Source organism: Carex rostrata, chromosome 35 (genome assembly GCF_964058835.1).
Source record: "Carex rostrata chromosome 35, lpCarRost1.2, whole genome shotgun sequence".
NCBI lineage: Eukaryota > Viridiplantae > Streptophyta > Magnoliopsida > Poales > Cyperaceae > Carex > Carex rostrata.
The window spans coordinates 1,092,431-1,111,156 of NC_135952.1; the positions used below are offsets into that span (position 1 = coordinate 1,092,431).

General features: G+C 34.4%; 1 protein-coding gene across 3 annotated transcripts; it reads left to right on the forward strand.

Annotated features, from left to right (window-relative positions):
* Positions 1-197: 197 nt before the first annotated feature.
* Positions 198-16,935, forward strand: LOC144549502 (ADP-ribosylation factor GTPase-activating protein AGD12-like). Of its 3 annotated transcripts, none has more exons than XM_078298261.1 (9): positions 198-208; positions 12,078-12,148; positions 12,237-12,321; positions 12,756-12,831; positions 13,309-13,472; positions 14,308-14,428; positions 14,651-14,767; positions 15,409-15,504; positions 16,493-16,935. In XM_078298261.1, the coding sequence occupies exons 2-9, from the start codon at positions 12,109-12,111 to the stop codon at positions 16,772-16,774; spliced, it is 981 nt and encodes a 326-aa protein (XP_078154387.1). In that variant the 5' UTR covers positions 198-208; positions 12,078-12,108; the 3' UTR covers positions 16,775-16,935. The 3 variants fall into 3 exon arrangements, with proteins under 3 accessions (XP_078154387.1, XP_078154386.1, XP_078154388.1); XM_078298260.1 differs by lacking the exon at positions 198-208 and adding an exon at positions 11,637-11,764 and having other exon boundaries at positions 12,068-12,148; XM_078298262.1 differs by lacking the exon at positions 198-208 and adding an exon at positions 11,643-11,766 and having other exon boundaries at positions 12,085-12,148.
* Positions 16,936-18,726: the final 1,791 nt, after the last annotated feature.

Below are 18,726 nucleotides of genomic sequence, written 5' to 3' on the forward strand. Positions count from 1 at the left end.
TAAACCCAACTTAGATATCAAAAACAAAAATCAATTTACAATCCAATAAATTGAAACAGAAACCTATAACTGTATTCATTAGGCCTCTCATACCAGCAATACTTGATTGTACCTACTGTATCTCAAACATCAAACTAACGACCACGGGACTATAGCGAACAGGATCGTACTACTTGGCGCGTAAATTGACATTGATGTGGTTGATTGTTAGGATTGGTGAGGAGGAGATTCAAGAGGATAAATAAAAAGAGAGAAATAACATAGAACAAGAAGAGACATGAAAAGTAAAGAAAAAATAACATAGAAGGAGAAGAGATTATGTTAAATTTGTATTAATTGGAATCGGTAGAATTGGGAGAGAAGGTGGGGGATCAGAAGAATTGGAAGAGTGTATAATGGTAAATTTAATTTTTAAATTAATTAAATAAAATATTAAATAGTTAAAAGGAGATAAAAAAAAGAATATTAAATTTGTGTAGAAATATTGAATATTGTGTTTTGATAGGGACATTAGCTATTTAAAAAATTTAGATGGGTAGACTAGAAATTTTCTCCAAACAATATAATATTGCTTGACTGCTTGCTCTAATTCCGGCCATTTTTATTAATATCCCTAAAAAAATGAAAATTTTAAAAATAACCCTGTGTACCATTTTTTTTTATTTCTGCCCTGACCGCCTGGGCTTCGGGCGGCCCAAAATACCCTGTGAGGCGCCAGCCCCCCGGACGCCCCATGTGGATTTTGTTTTTTTTTTTTTTTTGAGAAATCTTAGTATTTTGATTTGAATAATTTTGTGAAAAAAAAAGTTTAGGGTTTATATATATGTGTGTATGTCAAAAAATAAAATATTATGTATATGTGTATGTGTATGCCATATACACATATACACATATACACATACACATACACATACACATACACATATACATACACATACACATATACACATATACATATACATACACATATACATATACATACACATACATATACACATACACATACACATATACATATATAGTTCTAAAAATAGTTTAACATAGTTCAACAATAAAAAGTTCAACAGTACAATCAAAAGCACAATTAAAGTTCATAACATAGTTCAAACCAAATAAATCAATTCGCATAAGCAAAATAGCAAGTTTATCTGCCACCATGTCTGAATAAACCTAACAAACGACTAGTTCTTCTGGTACCAGTGGAAGGTGCGGCATTACTTGTAGAGGCTTGGCTACTAGATGATTAGCTTACAGGAGGAGGGGGTTGTGTTCTACCGGTTGCTTCAACAACAACTCTGGCATTTTCTCTTTTGTTGTGTTCGTTTATTGCATCTGAATATAACAATGCAATTCAGTTAGTGATATAATTAAAGCATAAATAAATTTTGTACAATTCTACGTACCTGCCCTGCGCCTGTCAGAAACAGAACGGCGAACCCGATTTCCCGACGGTCGCCTACCACCCATCTCGTCCATGGTCATTACAATACGCTTGTGTCTCCTCCTGCCCTTTTTTATCCATCCTTCTGAAGGGAGTATTATATCACCGACATATGCAGGCCACTCATGCTGATCGAGATAAGAATGGAAAGATCCACCCCAAGTGGAAGCAAGGTAATCGGTACGGTACATGTCAGCAACATAGTGATCCTCACAGTAGTTCCTCACTCGGCATACCGCCATCACGTGACTGCAGGGTATGTGACTTAGCTGGGGTCCTTGGCATGTACAGGTTACCGCCCTGGCATCTCCGAATTTAACCACGCACTTGCAAGCCCTCTTGACAAACGCCATAGTGTCATCTGGTTTACGGTTGGTAGGAACGTACTCATTTGGATTTTGCACTTCGAATTATGTTCCATCATTACCTATCGGGATCACGGTTATAGTTGCACTTTTGTCCCTGTGTCGTCTTAGTTTCTCCTCAACCCTTGTTGAAAATGACTGGTTCATCTTATTAATTCTGCGGCCTTAGCACGCCGTTCCTGAAAACAAGGCATTTAACTTGTAGAATATGGCCTCTACAACTGCAGCCATAGGCAACATCCGGCTCTGCTTGAATACTGCATTCAGCGACTCGGACCCGTTGGTGGTCATAATTCCCCAACGCCAACCTCCATCACGGGATTGATATATTTTCTCGTATGTTGGATCTTCCTTGACATCTCGGGGATTATTTTTGCCCACCTTCATTAAGTAGAGATTTGTCTTTGGCATGTACTACATAAAAAATAAGGAAATAGAATAATGTAAGTAAACAATTGTACTAAAAAAATTAGTTTTCTTAAAGTACAATAATATATGTAAACAATTGAAATACATGTATCTTTGCAAAACTGCTAGTCATCTCTACCACCCTTCTCGGCTTTTTCTTTCTTCAATTCCATCTAAATGTATCAGTAACCCACTTGTCGCCCCTGGTTGCCTTGGAAAGGTTCTCCGCAACGTGTTGCATACACAACCTGTGCACACACTGGCCAGTACGGGTTGACCAACCGTAATCTTCACGATCAAAAACATATTTTATTCCTTTGTGCTGGTCTGATATCACACAGAAAAACTTCCCTTCCCCAATCACCCGTCTTCTTAAAAACTGCATAAAGAATCCCCAGTTCTCGCCGTCCTCTTTATGAACAATTGCAAACGCTAAAGGCAACAGCTGGTTCTCAGCATCATATGCACATGCTATGAGTAGCCTCCCCTCGTAACGGCCAGACATGAAGCATGCATCAATGCTGATAATGGGTCTGATGTATGGCACAGCTTGGATACAAGCACCAAAATCCCATGCTATGCCCTTGAATTGTTTAGCTCCCTCTATTAGTACTCCGTCTTTATCAAAAAAAGGGCCATGCCATCTCTCATATACGGTGCCGACATTTGTACTTGCCATGGCCTGGAGCAATGGTGCCAGATAGCCATATGAATCCTTCCAACTACCGAATATCCTGTAGATGGCAAGTTCACGACCTCTCCACAGCCTGTTGTATTTTGGGATTACATATTTGTATTTGTGTCTGACGGTCATAGCCACCGTCTTGATGCTCATCGTTGGATCCAACTTAATGTCCTTCTCAATTGCATCGGCAATTAATGATGCCGTCAGCTGCGCATGGTCTCTCCTTGTGGACGCAGACTTGCATGTATGAGGTGGTTCGCACTTCTTAATCATCCATGCTTCTCCTAAACCCGCAGGGGTTGCAAAAAAGCGGAACTCGCAGCGCGGGTGAGTTTTACACAGCACAACTAACCTTGTTCGGTCCCTTTTGTGTATTATACATTCTCAGTTTTCGTGAACATAAGTCTCATTGATTTTCTTTACAAGTTCATCTATGTTGGTATAAAGTTGCCTTGCGGCAAGTTCGTGATTGTATACAACACGAGGACCAAAGAAACTAATGTCTGCCTCTTCGAAAGCTGTGGTGTCGTTGAATGTGGCGACTGGATGCTTACTTCTCCGACCTGTAATCGGGAATTTTTCTGCCCTGGATAAACCTGGTACATTTGCATCACCATCTGATAAGTCATTAGCTTCCCAAACCCCTTGGTATTCATCCCCCATTTCCATTTTCCTTTCTGGTATGGCATCAATAGCATCAACATCAATATCAATATCATTTCGATTAACGAGTACCGGTCCTGACTCTGGCATAGTTGGAAATCTAGGGATTATGGGTGTCTGTCTGGGTGGTGGTGGTAACTCTTCAGTATTTTCTGGGGTATTGTGGTACCCCTGGTTGTCATAAGGGGATTGCTGGTGATATCCCTGGTTGTCATAAGGGGATTACTGGTGGTACGCCTGGTGGTCATAAGGGGAGTGTTGCTGGTACCCTTGGTTGTCATAAGGGGAGTGCTGATGGTACCCCTGGTTGTCATAAGGGGAGTGCTGGTGGTACACCTGGTTGTCATAACCCGAATTGTCATAACCTGAAGGTCCAGCCCCAGCCGAACTTGAAGGTCCAGCCCTTGTTCGGGGAACCTTCTTCGAATATATGTCCATTACCGGGACCTCACAAGCCACAAATTGAGTATACACAACTCTCCACAAATTGGCATCTGTTATTGGAAACTTAACAAAGTAAGGTCTACCCCCCTCCACGTGAGTTGTCAATCGTGTAGCCAATTCTATTTCATACCTGTTGGGGTTTACAGCTGTCTTTTCGTATATTACCTGCTTCAGTTCCTCAAATGTGGTATTTTCATTAATCTCGAAGCCAAATGCGACTTCTTTCGTGTAATGCACGCCATCTTCACCCCTTTCTAACTTGCCGCCGACATACAGTGCAACTAACATCTCTTCTTTAACAAACTACATTTAAAAAAAAAATTACCAGTATTACATGACATAATAATGGGTACAGTAATAAATGACTAATTGAAAAATAATTTAAAAAAAGTTAAAAAAAATTACAATTTGCTACAATAGGTGTACAGCAATTGCTACAGTAAATGTACGGTACGCTACAGTACGTGCAACAGTAAATTGCTACAGTAAATGTACAGTACGCTACAATACTTGCAACAAACACATTAAATTAGCTACAGTAATGACTAATTATTATAATTAAAAATTAATGACTAATTATTATAATTAAAAAAAAATACCTCACTCAGCTTCTCGCCTGGAGAGTTCTCAAATCGCGAATTGAATTGGAGAGTTCTCAAATCGTGAATTGAATTGGCAGAGGCAGAACTTAAATCAGTTGACATATGGGGCGCCTGGGGGGGGTGGCGCCTCACATGCCTAATGGGGCGCCCCAGGGGATGGCGCCTCACTGTGCATATGGGCCGCCTGTGGGTATGGCTCCTCACAGAGTTTTTTGGGTCGCCCGAAGCCCAGGCGATCAGGACAGGAATGAAAAAAAATGGTACACATGATTATTTTTTAAATTTTCATTTTTTTTAGGAATATTAATAAAAAATGGTCGCTCTAATTCCAGCAGAAAAAACAAAACAGGAGTAAAAGCAGAGAGGAATCAACCGATCGACAGTTAAATGGGAGCAATAATAAATTTGGCAGAGGAAAAGTAAAAACAAGAACTTTCGTTTCAAGTCCCATCCTTAAAAATAACCAATCTACATGTGCCACGTGTTTTGAACTCTTAATGAAAGTTTCCACAATAAGGTTCTTTTCTGTCGCATTACTGTTTCCGTGAGAAAAAATGAATTTTTTTTTCCTACGTGAACAGTAAAAAATAGTTCAAATTTTCATTTTTTCTATGCCCACACCCATTCTCATCAGTGTGCCGAACATGACCTAAATAATTCCCTAGTCCGTCATTACTATTTGTAAACTACCTTAGTAAGTTTACTAAGCACCAATATATTAACTCAGATAATTAACAAAAATAAAAAATACAATCCATTTTATATTTTATGAAATAATTAATTTTTTTGAAGAAGGAAATAATTAATAATACCAATATCTAGAGGATAATCATTATAATGAATATAAATAAAAATACATTTATAAAAAAATAGCACAAAATATTCGTTTTATGAAAAAAATAAGTTATCTAGAAGAGAGTTTCAATACAGCAAATTTTATTTGTAATTTGAGTTATAAATGAAAAAAGTAAAGTTTGATATTTTATAGAACAAAATCTCGTAGCCTGAGTGAGAACTTTTATTTTTATAAAATATTATTAAATAATATAGAAAAATAGATTGAGTACCTAAGATTTCCGATGGTCTAAAAGGCTTCGAACTAGTGGTTCGGATTAAAACTTTGGAGCCAAGTTAGAAGTTCTGATTCAAACTTTGGATCCAGGCTACTAATTCGATCAGCTCCAAAGTTTGAATCCGAGTTACTCACTCAGTGCCTTCTTGGCCATAAAAATTTTATGTACTGAATCTATTTTCTTATTTTATTTAATAATAATTTTTAGAAATAAAAATTATCTCTAATGTTACGAGATTTTGTTCTACAAAATGTCCCAAGTTTATTTTTCCGTTTCTATTCAATAACTTATAAATCGCTGATAACTTACTTTTTGATAAAAAAAAAATAATAATATATATATGTTGTCATATTTTTCATTATATTGATTATCTTCTAAATAACTTGTGGTGTTATTAATTATTTCATAAAAAAAACAAACTGGATTATTTTTTCTCATCATGTGAGTTAATTTTTTTGTGCTTAGAAAATTTATTTAAGTTAGTCTACAAATATTAATGACGGACTAGGAATTATTTATTGAGAAAACCTTCATTGAGGGATCAAAACACGTTTTTGATTCCTTATATTACTTAGAGCTGAAGAGGGTTTGTTTTGATAAAAAAAACGACAAGGTTTTTGGCTTTTTTGTGAGCCCCACCTGTGTGAGATAATGGAGACTCTTAGACAATAAGTCTATTTCCAAAATAAAAGACTCTCAATCCTCTGCTCCTCTGCTCTTCTGGATGTAGGAATTTCATGTTTTTTCAGTCACTGCATGTGGAGCTGGTCACTGTTAAAGGGGACCAGTCACTTTTAATGGGTCCACCTCGGATCCACATGCAGTAACTCTGAGGACAAAAAATTCGGTTCCAAAATAAAAAGGTATGGGGAGAGTGCACAGCCTTGTTGCAGCCCCGACTTTGAAATTGCCTAAGTGCGTGTTTGAACCAAAAGAAAAAACTAAAAGGGTTTTTGTTTGCATTGAAAGTCGAACCCATGTCCCGCTATATATGCATATCTTTCTCCCTCACCCCACATATTTTTCATCTCAACTCAATTACATATCTAATTAAGCTAGCTGTTACCAAAATCGCCAAAACTTTTCTTATAGATATGGCAGTCCAGGAAATCATCATGATCTGCACCTTGATCCGGGCCATGAGAAATGCACATCGCGCCGTCATCCGTGCAAACCGTGCGGAGGAGCCAGAACAAAGGAACACGCAGCTGAGCAATTTGGGTTGTAGCTTGATTATAATGGGGGTAATCAGCATTGCAACGACGATTAAAGTTCTTGTCCGGCCGCCAGAAAGAATCTTTGCCTACACAACCTACATGCATGTGATCCTTTCACTTGTTCTTGGCTTCATCGTCTTGTTCGGGCTTGTCGGGATCACGGTCGGCATGTTCTTGCTTGCCATGAACAACCCGGGCAAGTATCACTGTCTTGCAACGGTCATACTTTGGGCATCTAGCGTGGCAGCTGCTTTCGCCATAGGAATCCTCCTCGTCGCCTCCTTCTCTCTGTCTTCAATTGCACCAGTCTATATATAACTATATATATATATATGATGGCGTAGGCGATCAACAAAAAAATTTGAAGAATTAATTAATTGTTCATAAATTGAGGCGCTATGAAGGATTTTGTTCTCTCTTTTTTCTGTCAGATTTAGCTATCAGTACCTCAGTGATAATCATACCATTAGCTTCTTTGTTTGAACTAAGTTCTTCCTCCTGTAAACCATTGTTCATTAGATTTTTGTGTTTTGAGTTAATAATGGTGCAAAAAAGCCCTGTAACCGTTTTAACGTAATTTATGTCCATTATTCATTTTCTTTGTAAATTTATTAACTTGTGAGTACAACTAGAGTGTTTTTAAGCTCATTATTATTATTTTTATTTTTTTTTATAAATTTAACTTCAAAATTTATTAGAATTAATTCAAATAATGAATTTAAACCGTTAAAACCAATCTACTTCACAAGTAATGTATTACATATCAAGTATATAAAAAAAAAAACTAATGAAAATGAAGGCATATTTAAAGTTAATTGATTTAGTTGACTACGCTCTCCGCTAGTCTGGATTTGAAAGCATTACGGGTTTGGGTACCCATTTAAACAACCATGCATCAATTCATGTTAAACTAATTTAATACTTTTCTTTTTAAATTCATACTATGAGCTTTCTCCTGCTTTAAACAGGTAGCATTTCAATTACTATTTCTGCACCAATAATAATGGTTGGCAACAAATTAACGGCACAAAAAAATTGGTCTTTGAATTATTATTTACATCAAATTGGTCTTCGAACTTTATCAGAAAAAAAAAAAAAAAAAAGTTCAATCCTGACCTTCAACTTTTAAAAAAAGTATTGTTGTCCTTCAACTTTTGTAAAACTTAGAGAACTAATTGAATGCAAATAGTAGTTCTAGCCTTCTAGGAGTACTTTTTTGTAAAATTGTAAATGTTCAATGACCTTTTTCAATTGCGAGATTTAACCACATACAGAAGATAATTAGAATAATGAAATAGAAATCACATAAAGACATACAGTAATAAAAAAACATCACTCCTTATTTCTTTTCTTTTTTGAAATGATTTGACAATTGACAGTGGCACTCCTTATTTCAATTGCTAGATTTAACCATAATAGAGGTTATATGGTAGCTAGTTTGATTTAATGGTTATATTTAGTGAAGTTGGCAGAGCTATTTTGACTTTAGGTAGCATACAATTAATAGAGACAAAATAAAAGGCATATAACTAATGCGCTGGATGAAGCTAAATAGCTTTGTCAATATCTTCATACTACCATGCAGCAGGGCCATCATGTCTTCTTAGTTTACCAGTACTTTAGTAAATTTCAACACATACTGGTATTCTGATATACAAATCATAATAAATCATAACTGGACACCTCTATTCACTTCACAAAACAGAGGCAGCAAATATAAAAAGATGATTTCATCTCTGGAAATAACAGCATAATATTCTCATTTATGTTTCTACAGCTCACACCTTCTATTTTTTTCTCTAGTATAAGAAAGAATACAATGTAATTAAATTGACTGCTGGTTATTCATAGCATGTACCTTTGCAGCATCAATATACAAAAACAATTAAAACACCGTTTCAAATGTCTTCAATATTGTCTGATTTATGATATCATAGCAGCATGACTGATACTGATAACACCCTTCCACCACCACCTCCGTCCCCGACTAACCGTCTTTCTTTATCTCTCCCCATTACTGATTCCATTATACCCATTAATTATCTTTTCCAGTCAAATTAAACCAAAATAATTTTCTAATTAACCTAAAAAAGTTATGCATGCGTAAACCGAATTAATACGGTTTCTAATTAACCTAAAACCACGTCACTCACGTTAATTAGCCCCCGTCTACTGCTAATTTTGATTTTAAATTTACACGTAGTGCACGTATCTCTTTAATTAATATTATTTAAGCTCTTCTTTTTTTTATTTCTTTTTGTATTTTTTGTTATATTTGCTATCCTAATTACGTCACTTGCTAGTTTCTTTAAAACTTGAATGAAGTTAGGTTGAGATTATAAAAAAAAGATCTTTTTAATATGAAATTGATATCTCCCTATCTTTTCTTATTTTGAATTTTAACTTATACTTACTAAAAGATAATAAAATATGAAAAAACCTAGGTTAATTATTATGGCTCGACAATAATAAATATTTAGAACGATTTCAAATATTTAGAATTATCAATTATAAACAAAACAAAAAACTCTAAATTTTTTGTCTAAAACTAAAATTTTATATCCTACAAAACCTTCCTCTCATATCCAGTCTCTTCTCCTCTCTCTATTCCAGTTCTCTTCGCCAATTTTCCCGCAAACCTATTGATCTTCAGTTCAACCTTTCTTCAACTGTGTTTTGTCCATTGCTAAATGTATGTGGTATACTTCTATAGTTAGTAATAAATAAGTATCATATTTCATAATTGTTGTGTTGTGTTGAGTTATAATGATACTCAGTTAATAATTTAATTATACAAAATTTTCAATTCTTGATTTCTTTCGGTATTAGAAAATTATACTTGATTTATAGTGATACACACTATATATTAATGCAAATTCAAATAATATCTTTTTGATAGAAAATGATAATAAATATGATACAAAAAATTCAAATTTTAAGAAATATCATACTTATTCTTTTGATACTTTATTATATTTTTTCTTTATTGATTTCCTTCAATATCTTAAGTATACTTGGAGTAAATTATACTTAATTAGTGAAAATATATTGATAAATGATTAATTTAAAGTTATATAAAGTTATGTAAATTAAATAACTAGAGAATATAATATGGATATGTAATATCAAAAACTTGTTATTTACCTTAGAAGTGAAAAAGCAATTTATAAATCCTTCCAAGCACTTTTGTGTTCATGTTCTTTTCATTTGATCGTACATATTTTTCATTGTTTTTATATGAATGTAATATAAACTTCATAAATATTAGAAGAGCTGAAACAAATATGTTGTGACTTGTGAGAATTCTGCACACTTTTTTAATAATTTTGCAATTAATGTGTGTCATTAGAAAACAAAATAGTTTATACGCTATTTTCTATCGAATTGAATAACATAAACAAAGAAAATTGAACAGCATAACCAAGCATGCATATAACAAATTAGGCTAGTTTTAACTGCCGAAATTTTTATTACCATATTAAAAAAAAAAAATCAAAACACCTCAAATTCTAGGGATTTCTAAGAAAACCCAGACCGAATGATTTGGTAGCTCCATTCTTAGGGGGGTCTTCAAATGGTTTGGAGGCCCCTCAAAAACCTAAATATATTTAATAACAAAGTGCATTTTTTAATTTTAGGGGTTTCTAAACCAATCTGTGACTCTCTAAAAATAGAGTTGCCAAATCATTCTGTGGCGTGAATATTATTGAAAATCTCCACAAATTATGGTTTTTTGGTTTATTTTTTAATATGGTATAAATAAAATTTCAGGTTTTAACTGAGTCGAATATATGTTAAAAATAAATGTTTCTCGACCACATTGATTATTAGCATTAAGGAAATTAAAAAAATATCCTTTTAGAACATGATGGTATAAAAATGATATATTTATTTCAAAATTATAATATTATACTTATTCTTTTAAAACATAAAAGTCTAATATTTGTCTGTTCTTAAACCTTCAAATTACATGTTTTTACTTTCAAACTTGATTCTTCTCCAACAAAAAAATAGTGTGGCTCATATATTCTTAATTATTTATTTCTTTTTCGTCGCACCGTCCGATTAAAAACTTCGCCACGTGTTACAATCTTAATAATACAGGACCTCTCCAATGAATCCGTACGTCCTTTGTGCTGAAAAACGGGTAAAGATATTGACAATTCTAACTTTTCTTCACGCAGCGCACTATAAATAGAGAAAATGAAAATATATATCACACATGAGCTGCAATAAGTTAAATCATCTCTGTTAATATATTTGCCCTGTAAATCAGCGCTCGCGTGGCTTGTCGGTACAATGGAGAGCAGACACATCGAACCAAGATTTCTTCACGAGTAACAGAAAATAGTATACAAACATTGATCGGACAGCTCGAATGTAATTCAAACCGTCTATTTCAGATCGGACGGTGATCATCTATTCTGATCTCTTACTCGGTTACTCGTATTGGGACTGCGTGACAGCCGGGTCCAGATCCTCTAAAGTAACTTAAAATTTATTTTTGTATTATGACCGTCCGATCTGAGAAAGAAATCACAGGTGCCTTTAATATTCGTGCATATTCTGATCGAACAGTTCTGATCTAAAACTAATTTTGCGTTGCTTTAGGGGGTTTGGATTCGTTGACAGGTGGTCGATTCATCCTAATCTAAACCGTTCGTTCTTAAATGAACGGTCGGATTTTGCTTGTTATCATCTAATGAAATCCGTATAATTGAAGAGAATTGACGGAGACGAAGATTGTTGGATCCCATGACTAGAGTACATCGCCACGTCATTTCTCCAATTCCATATTTGTTGCTGTTTATGGGACGATGCTTTGACTCTTATCAATTCGTCGAATTTGGATAGGACCAATTCCTGGTAAGAATTCATCGGATATCTTGCTAATTTCTTTTCATCAATTAGTAACCAATTTGTTGCCATTCTTCTGTTGATTTCCAGCATTTGTGGGGGTGTTCATATTCCCTCTTTACTTTTTCCAGGCTTCTGGTTTGATATCCAGTTGATTTAGTCAAAATTTTGTTGACTTTTTGTGAATTATTTTAAGCTTTCACATAAATCTCTCTCATTCTATCATCAATTTTACATCTTTGATTCTTTTTTGTGTTGAAAATTTGTTTTTTAGCTAATATGGCTTGATGTTAATATATTATCGTTTGTCAGGTTGATTAGGTTATTGCTGATTCAATTGTTTGGAATCAGAGATGAGTTCCTTCAACAAAGATAAAGAAAAGGCATCTTCAGGTCAATTATTCTATGAATGTGGTACAGTAAATCTATTTTAAATATTTCTAATCATTTTTCATCATTGTTATATTTTCTTTTCTGACAGCAAAGAAGAGGAAATTGAAGGAGTTGCTGCTCAAGAGTGAGAATCGTATCTGTGCTGACTGTCGGTCCCCTGATCCTAAATGGGCGTAAGTAAAGCGGCATTCATACCCTTACCATGTATGCTGTATTTGCACTGTACCAGTAACATACCAGTAAGATATTGTAAGATATCGGTCTGTACTATGGATCAATAGATAGGTAGAATATACTACTTTTAAATGGTCTAGAATTTTAAATCAAATGAGTTTCTACCAATATAAAAAAATAGTAAAAAAAATTCTAAAAAATATATAATTTTCATAGAAATACTATGTTGAATGGTTCATTGAATGTTTGAACATTGAAAATAGAGATATTCATCCATAGTATGGACCAATCTGCGCTATGCATAGTACCATAGCCTCCCTCAATATACCCTATGCCAAGTATGCTGTATTTGTACTAGTTGTGACTTAGTCCCTCTCTCTCTCTCTCTCATGTCATCATGTGTGTTCTAACTCATCAGTATATCTGTGTACAGGTCTGTTAATACTGGGGTCTTTATATGCGTAAAATGTTCTGGCGTGCATAGGAGTCTAGGCACTCATATCTCCAAGGTAGTTATAGGACTTCTTAGATTGTCCTTTTTCATTCTTAGTAAAATTAGGTTATATGCTCATTTTATTGGGGCTTTTAACAAGGTACGCCAAAATCAAATATTATGCATCATCTCATGCAATTTTGCTGTTATTGCCGATAGCTTTATAGGACCTTTTTTTTGGCTATAACATGTAAGCATCATAATTAAGATTAAGTCGGGCAAAAGAAATGACTAAATTAGCTAGAATTAAAAAATGGCACCTGAGTTCAGTTTGTTTTGCTTATATTAATTCAATTATGCTCATAGAATAAGTTAAAACTTTGGTGGAGATGGGGCAAATTAGTCAATATTTAATGTTATATACCTATAACGATCTTGGGTTTGTTGACAATTAGAAGAAACATTAGACATGATAAAATTGGTTTAATCACTTTGTCAGAAGCAATATAATTGGACTATTAGGTTTTAGTTGACTAATATTTTTTCGTTTCAGGTACTCTCTGTGACATTAGATGAATGGACGGAGGATCAGATAGACTCAATGTTACAGGTTGGAGGCAACTCTTATGCCAACACGGTCTACGAGGCATTTCTTCCCAAGGATTACCCCAGACCCACTGCCAATTCAAGCAATGAGGAACGTGCCGATTTCATCAGGTAGTGAGACCTTTATTGTTACCTGTATCATACGGTACCATGTTGTGCTACAATGACAATCACCATCAGGATTTTTCTTTTGTGTGTGTGTGTGTGTGTGGGTGGGTGGGTTGGGTGGGGGGGGGGGGGGGGGGGGGGGGGGGGGGGGGGCGCGGCCTGGATGAATAAGTATGATTATAAGGGGGCTACTGGTAATATTTTTTGATAAAATAAAAAATATATAGGATACAAATAAAAAATTTCAATTTATTGGGGGTGCTTACTGCTTAGCACTCTTTCCCTATGCCTTCTTTCGCCACTGTCATCAGGAATGTAATTTTTACCAAGCATGCCATGGAGTGTGTAGTGTGTATTGAAGCGGTACACTGAGAGATCTAGATTTACGAGTCCGGTACTGTACCTTAATTTTAAATTCAGTAGAAGGTTTCCCTTTCATACCAGTTGGAACATTCCAGGTCCTTGAGATAGATAACAGTAATTCTGGGTACAGATTCTAATAGATTGCTTTATATTATTTGCATTATTCTTTTCAGATTTGGTTTATCTGTAGTTATTTTAGGTATGTACTATGTAGTAAGGGAAAGGATGTCTCCTTTCTATCTGTAATGACTCCAGTAACATCTAATGCTGATTCTTTTATCAGAAGCATAAAAGAATATCAAAATTTTTACCAATACCATCAATTTCAGACAAATTTAGCAGTTGAAATCTGCATTGTTGTATAAAGTGAAATTGTCCGAAATCGATGGTATTTGTTTAATTTTGTTTGTTTGCTATGAATAAAAAATTCATCATCTAATCAGTACATTTCTAATACTTCTCTCCTCTCTCACAGAGCTAAATATGAAACCCAAGAATTTTTGAAACCAAGCCTCCGCATAGGTTCTTCAAAGAGCTCCTCAGATTCTTTCAAGGATTCCAATCATGGCCAGGCCTCTGCGAGCTTCAAAAGTGAGGTAATAAATATAAAAAGTTGCAAAAGTACATCTAGTCTAGAGTGGAGATAAAGCTAAAATTTGCAAATGTACATCCAATTTTTCAACATTTATGAAAATGAAACCTTTTGCAATAAATAAAAGGGCTCATCCCTTTTATTTATCTATGTTACCATGTTGTCAAAGAGAGAAGAAAACAATATTTAAGTGATCTCTCAGTTGGCCTTTGCTTCTCTGTCACAGGTCGGGATGATAGAATTTATAGGGATTCTGCAGATCAAAGTGAAGAAAGGCTCAAAGTTAGCAATTAGGGATTTTCGTAGCAGTGATCCATATGTCGTTCTCACTCTGGGACAACAGGTAATAATACCATTATTTCATTTTTTACTTCAATATTGGAAGACATCAAAATATTAGGTTTTATCAATTTTATAAATTTGTGTTGTGTGCAAGAATAACCACAAAATTTACATTATACCCTTTTGTAGATAATAAGCAGCCCTAGTCATACATTATATATTAGCCTGTTAAAATAGGAAACTGAGTGAGGCTATGGTACTATGCATAGCGCAGATTGGTCTGTACTACGGATCAAAATTTTTGTTTTCAAAGTCCAAATAGTCAATCTGAACCGCTCATCGTGATTTTCATATGAAACGTATTTGTAGGCTAAATTTTACATTTTTTAGAATTTTTTACTATTTTTTTGATAGGTAGAATATCACTACTACTATTGAATGGTCTAGAAATCTTTACATTCAAGTGATTTTCTACCTATAAAAAAAATAGTAAAAAATTCTAAAAATTGTAAAAATTGATTTACAAAGCACATTTTCATATGGATTATTTGGACTTTGAAAATAGGGATATTGATCCATTGTACGGACCAATATGCGCTATGCATAGTACCATAGCCTCACTTAGTCAGTTAGATGCTTAACTACATTGACCATCAGTTACATCTTATAGTATTCGGTTTAATATGTTTATTTTATATGCAGAAAGCACAAACTTCTGTTATGAAAGCAAATCTGAACCCAGTTTGGAATGAGGTGCTAAAGCTGTCGGTGCCGCAAGCATACGGTCCATTGAAATTGGTAGGTACCCCATAACTTGCTGCTAACTTACATGGTACCAGTTCAGTTCAGTACCTATACCTGTACCTGATTGGCATTCTATCAACATCTGTAAAGCACCTGATGTGCAGGGTTATGCATAAGCAAAATGATAATTTTGTCTTTGTGCATGATTTTATGAAGCGTAAAGAAGGCACCAATCCTTCAAATAAAAAATGGTTTATTCTATCCTTCAAACCTAATATACCAATCCTCAAATAAAAGACGGTTTATTCAATCCTTCAAACCAAATATACCAATCCTTCAAATAAAAATGATTTATTCAATCCTTCAAACCAAATATATGAGCAAATTATTGTATGCCAAAAATGTTAACTCTAGTGTACATCCAACATTTAATGTACATCCAACTAAACCTCTTTCAAATCGATCTAAGTTTCATACTGTTATAAAAAGATAGTAACGAAGAACACATCTACAATTTTAGCAATATCACACACAAAAATATTTTCCATATCATTCATATTAGGACGCTCAAATGGATATACATAAAAGTTGGATGAACGCTAGAACTACCCAATGCAAAAAAAATATGTTGAAGTGATAGGAATGATATGGAAAATGTTATCACACACAAAAAACAATGTTAATCAGAAGAGTCCCCGTCCTCTGAAGTAACTCAAATTTTGATTTTAGACCCTGACTGTACGATCAGAATTCGGGCCAATACAGCCTGAGGTGGAATTCATGGAGCCCCTCTAATATTTGTGCCAAAACAGATCTGACGGTCCGGATCTAGACTGAAAATTTGAGTTACTTACGGTGATATGAATTCTTATGTGCAGGGGCCGAGCCAAACTTTCAAACTATGGGGGTCAAACACATAATATGGTCATAGAAAATCATACATAAATACAAAAAAATTAAAAACAATTTAGTGTATATAACTCCGCCCATTGCTTTCCTATGTGGAGGTACTCATTTGGCTTCTTTTTTTGCCTGACTATAGCAAGTGTTTGATCAAGATGTGATATCATCAGATGACTTGATGGGGGAGGCTGAGGTCGACTTACAGCCACTTATCACCTCAGCATCTGCATTCGGTGACCCTGATTCGCTTCCAGACATCCAGATCGGCAAATGGCTCACATCAAATGACAATGCGCTTGTCAAAGATAGTGCTATAAATGTCATCGATGGAAAGGTCAAGCAAGAGATGACTCTAAAGCTTCAAAATGTCGAGTCAGGAGAAATCGAGCTCGAGTTGGAATGGATTGCTCTCAACCAATGATGATGTTATCAATCAATGGTAGTAATTGTTGTAAGAAAGTTGAATCTTGTTACCAATATATTTGTAGAGTTAATGTGACATTTTTTTTTTCATTATTGCGAGAGATGATCATTGTTGTCATTATTAATTATCATCTTACAGCGGTGACTTTTCTTTTTTGTTTTTCATTTTTCTGATTGAATCCTTGTGTGGTTGTTACCATTAATACCACTTTGGAAGAATTTCATTTATACCCCCTCAAAAACTTGGAAATATATTTCCCCTCTTTTTTTTTTTTTTTCAGTAACTCAACTATGTTAGAGGTCAAGCCACTCAATTATATAATATCCATAATGAATTTTCTCTTTTATATTTCGAATGCAACCTGTATTGCCTTTGTCACTAGACCAAAGGGCAATTCTCTAAATTTTATAATATTATATTTATTCTTTTAAACTTCAAATTTCACAAATTACCCATTTTATCCTTCATTAAAAAAAAACAAAAAACAAAAAGCATGACTCCTGTTCTCGAAGTCCTTAAAATCATGTAACCAATATTACTCAAATAAAAAATAACAATGCACTTGTCAAAGAGAACGCTATAAATGTGATCAATGGAAAGGTCAAGCAAGAGATTGATTACTCTAAAGCTTGAAAATGTGAAATCGAGCTTGAGTTGGAATGGATTGCTCTCGACCAATTAGGAGATGTTAATATTTGGTAATAATTGTAGTTGTTGAAAGAAAACTTGACCCGATTTCTCAGCTAAACAGTTCAATATGAAGAAAATAGAGAAGAAATTCTAAAAAAAAAAAAAAAAATTTTATTTCCTGTGTTTGAAGCAACTGTGTGCGCGAGGGGACTGGAGAGGGAGCTTGAATAAAATTTTCTTCCCTTTGTACTGGTACTGGTATAGTTTTGACGAGATTCGATTTGGTAAGAGAGACGGAGAAGAGAGGAGTTAACAACGTTAATAATTAATTAATGCAATTTTGATGAAAGTTTAATCGTGAAGTGTAAAAAGGCTTCAGACCGTATCCAACCCAAAGTGGAACGCTATCCTCTGTGTAACTGTGCAAAGCTTTTAATCTGATCCGTTCGTTTGATCGGATGGATCAAATCAGATCTCAAAATTTGGGCCTCTCTGATCTGGTCCGTCCGATCAAAACAAACGGACCAAATTAAAAACTCCGCAGAGAACTCTCCAATCCTAAACCATAAGCTCCGAAGTCCGAATCCGTCGCCAATATGTTAGTTGCCATGGTATTATTATTATTATCAGATGGCTTGCAAACCAGTTACTGTGATATATATATATATATATATTTTTAATAAAATATTGCGAGAGAGAATCAATGTTCTCATTCATTCTGTTTATGTGGAGTTTTTTTATTATAATTTCTTGTTAATTATCATCTTGGAGTGGTAATTTTTTTTTTTTTTTTATATATATATATAGCTTCCTTTATTTTGAAAAAAGCACTCCTTACGCATAATTAAGCGATCCATTTTTATTATTTTTGGTACTAAATTGGTGACCCTCAGGCAACAAACTTGTAAATCTAAACATGATAGAAAGTTTCATATTATTAATATTTGTGTGTGTGTGTAGATCCACTTTGATGAACTTTCATTCCTTCATTCTCTTTTCTTTGCAAACTCTCTAAAACCAAATTTAGTTTTAGAACCCTTTCAAAATTGTTTTTCTTTTGTAATCACAAAACATGAACCATTTCTCAATAATACTCAATAGTTAAAATTCTCAATGTAACATATGAGAATTAACCAGCCTTCTTGTATTTGCTGTTTCACATCAAAAAGGGCTAAAATCTCACTTCAAACAAATCATAAACTATTTTGAAATTTAACACAAATTTGAGTGGAAATTTAATACAAAATTTTGAAACTTCAAACATAAATCCTTGGCTTAATTTGGTCAAGAGAATAGAGGTTCCTTGTGCTGATTTGTCT

What these genes read in the sequence shown, in the direction of transcription:
- LOC144549502 (XM_078298261.1), top strand. Translation starts at nt 12,109, where the DNA reads ATGAGTTCCTTCAACAAAGATAAAGAAAAGGCATCTTCAG. An exon ending in TTCTCACTCTGGGACAACAG is followed by an intron (nt 14,768 to 15,408) that starts GTAATAATACCA and finishes TTTTATATGCAG; the next exon opens with AAAGCACAAACTTCTGTTAT. An exon ending in CATACGGTCCATTGAAATTG is followed by an intron (nt 15,505 to 16,492) that starts GTAGGTACCCCA and finishes GCCTGACTATAG; the next exon opens with CAAGTGTTTGATCAAGATGT.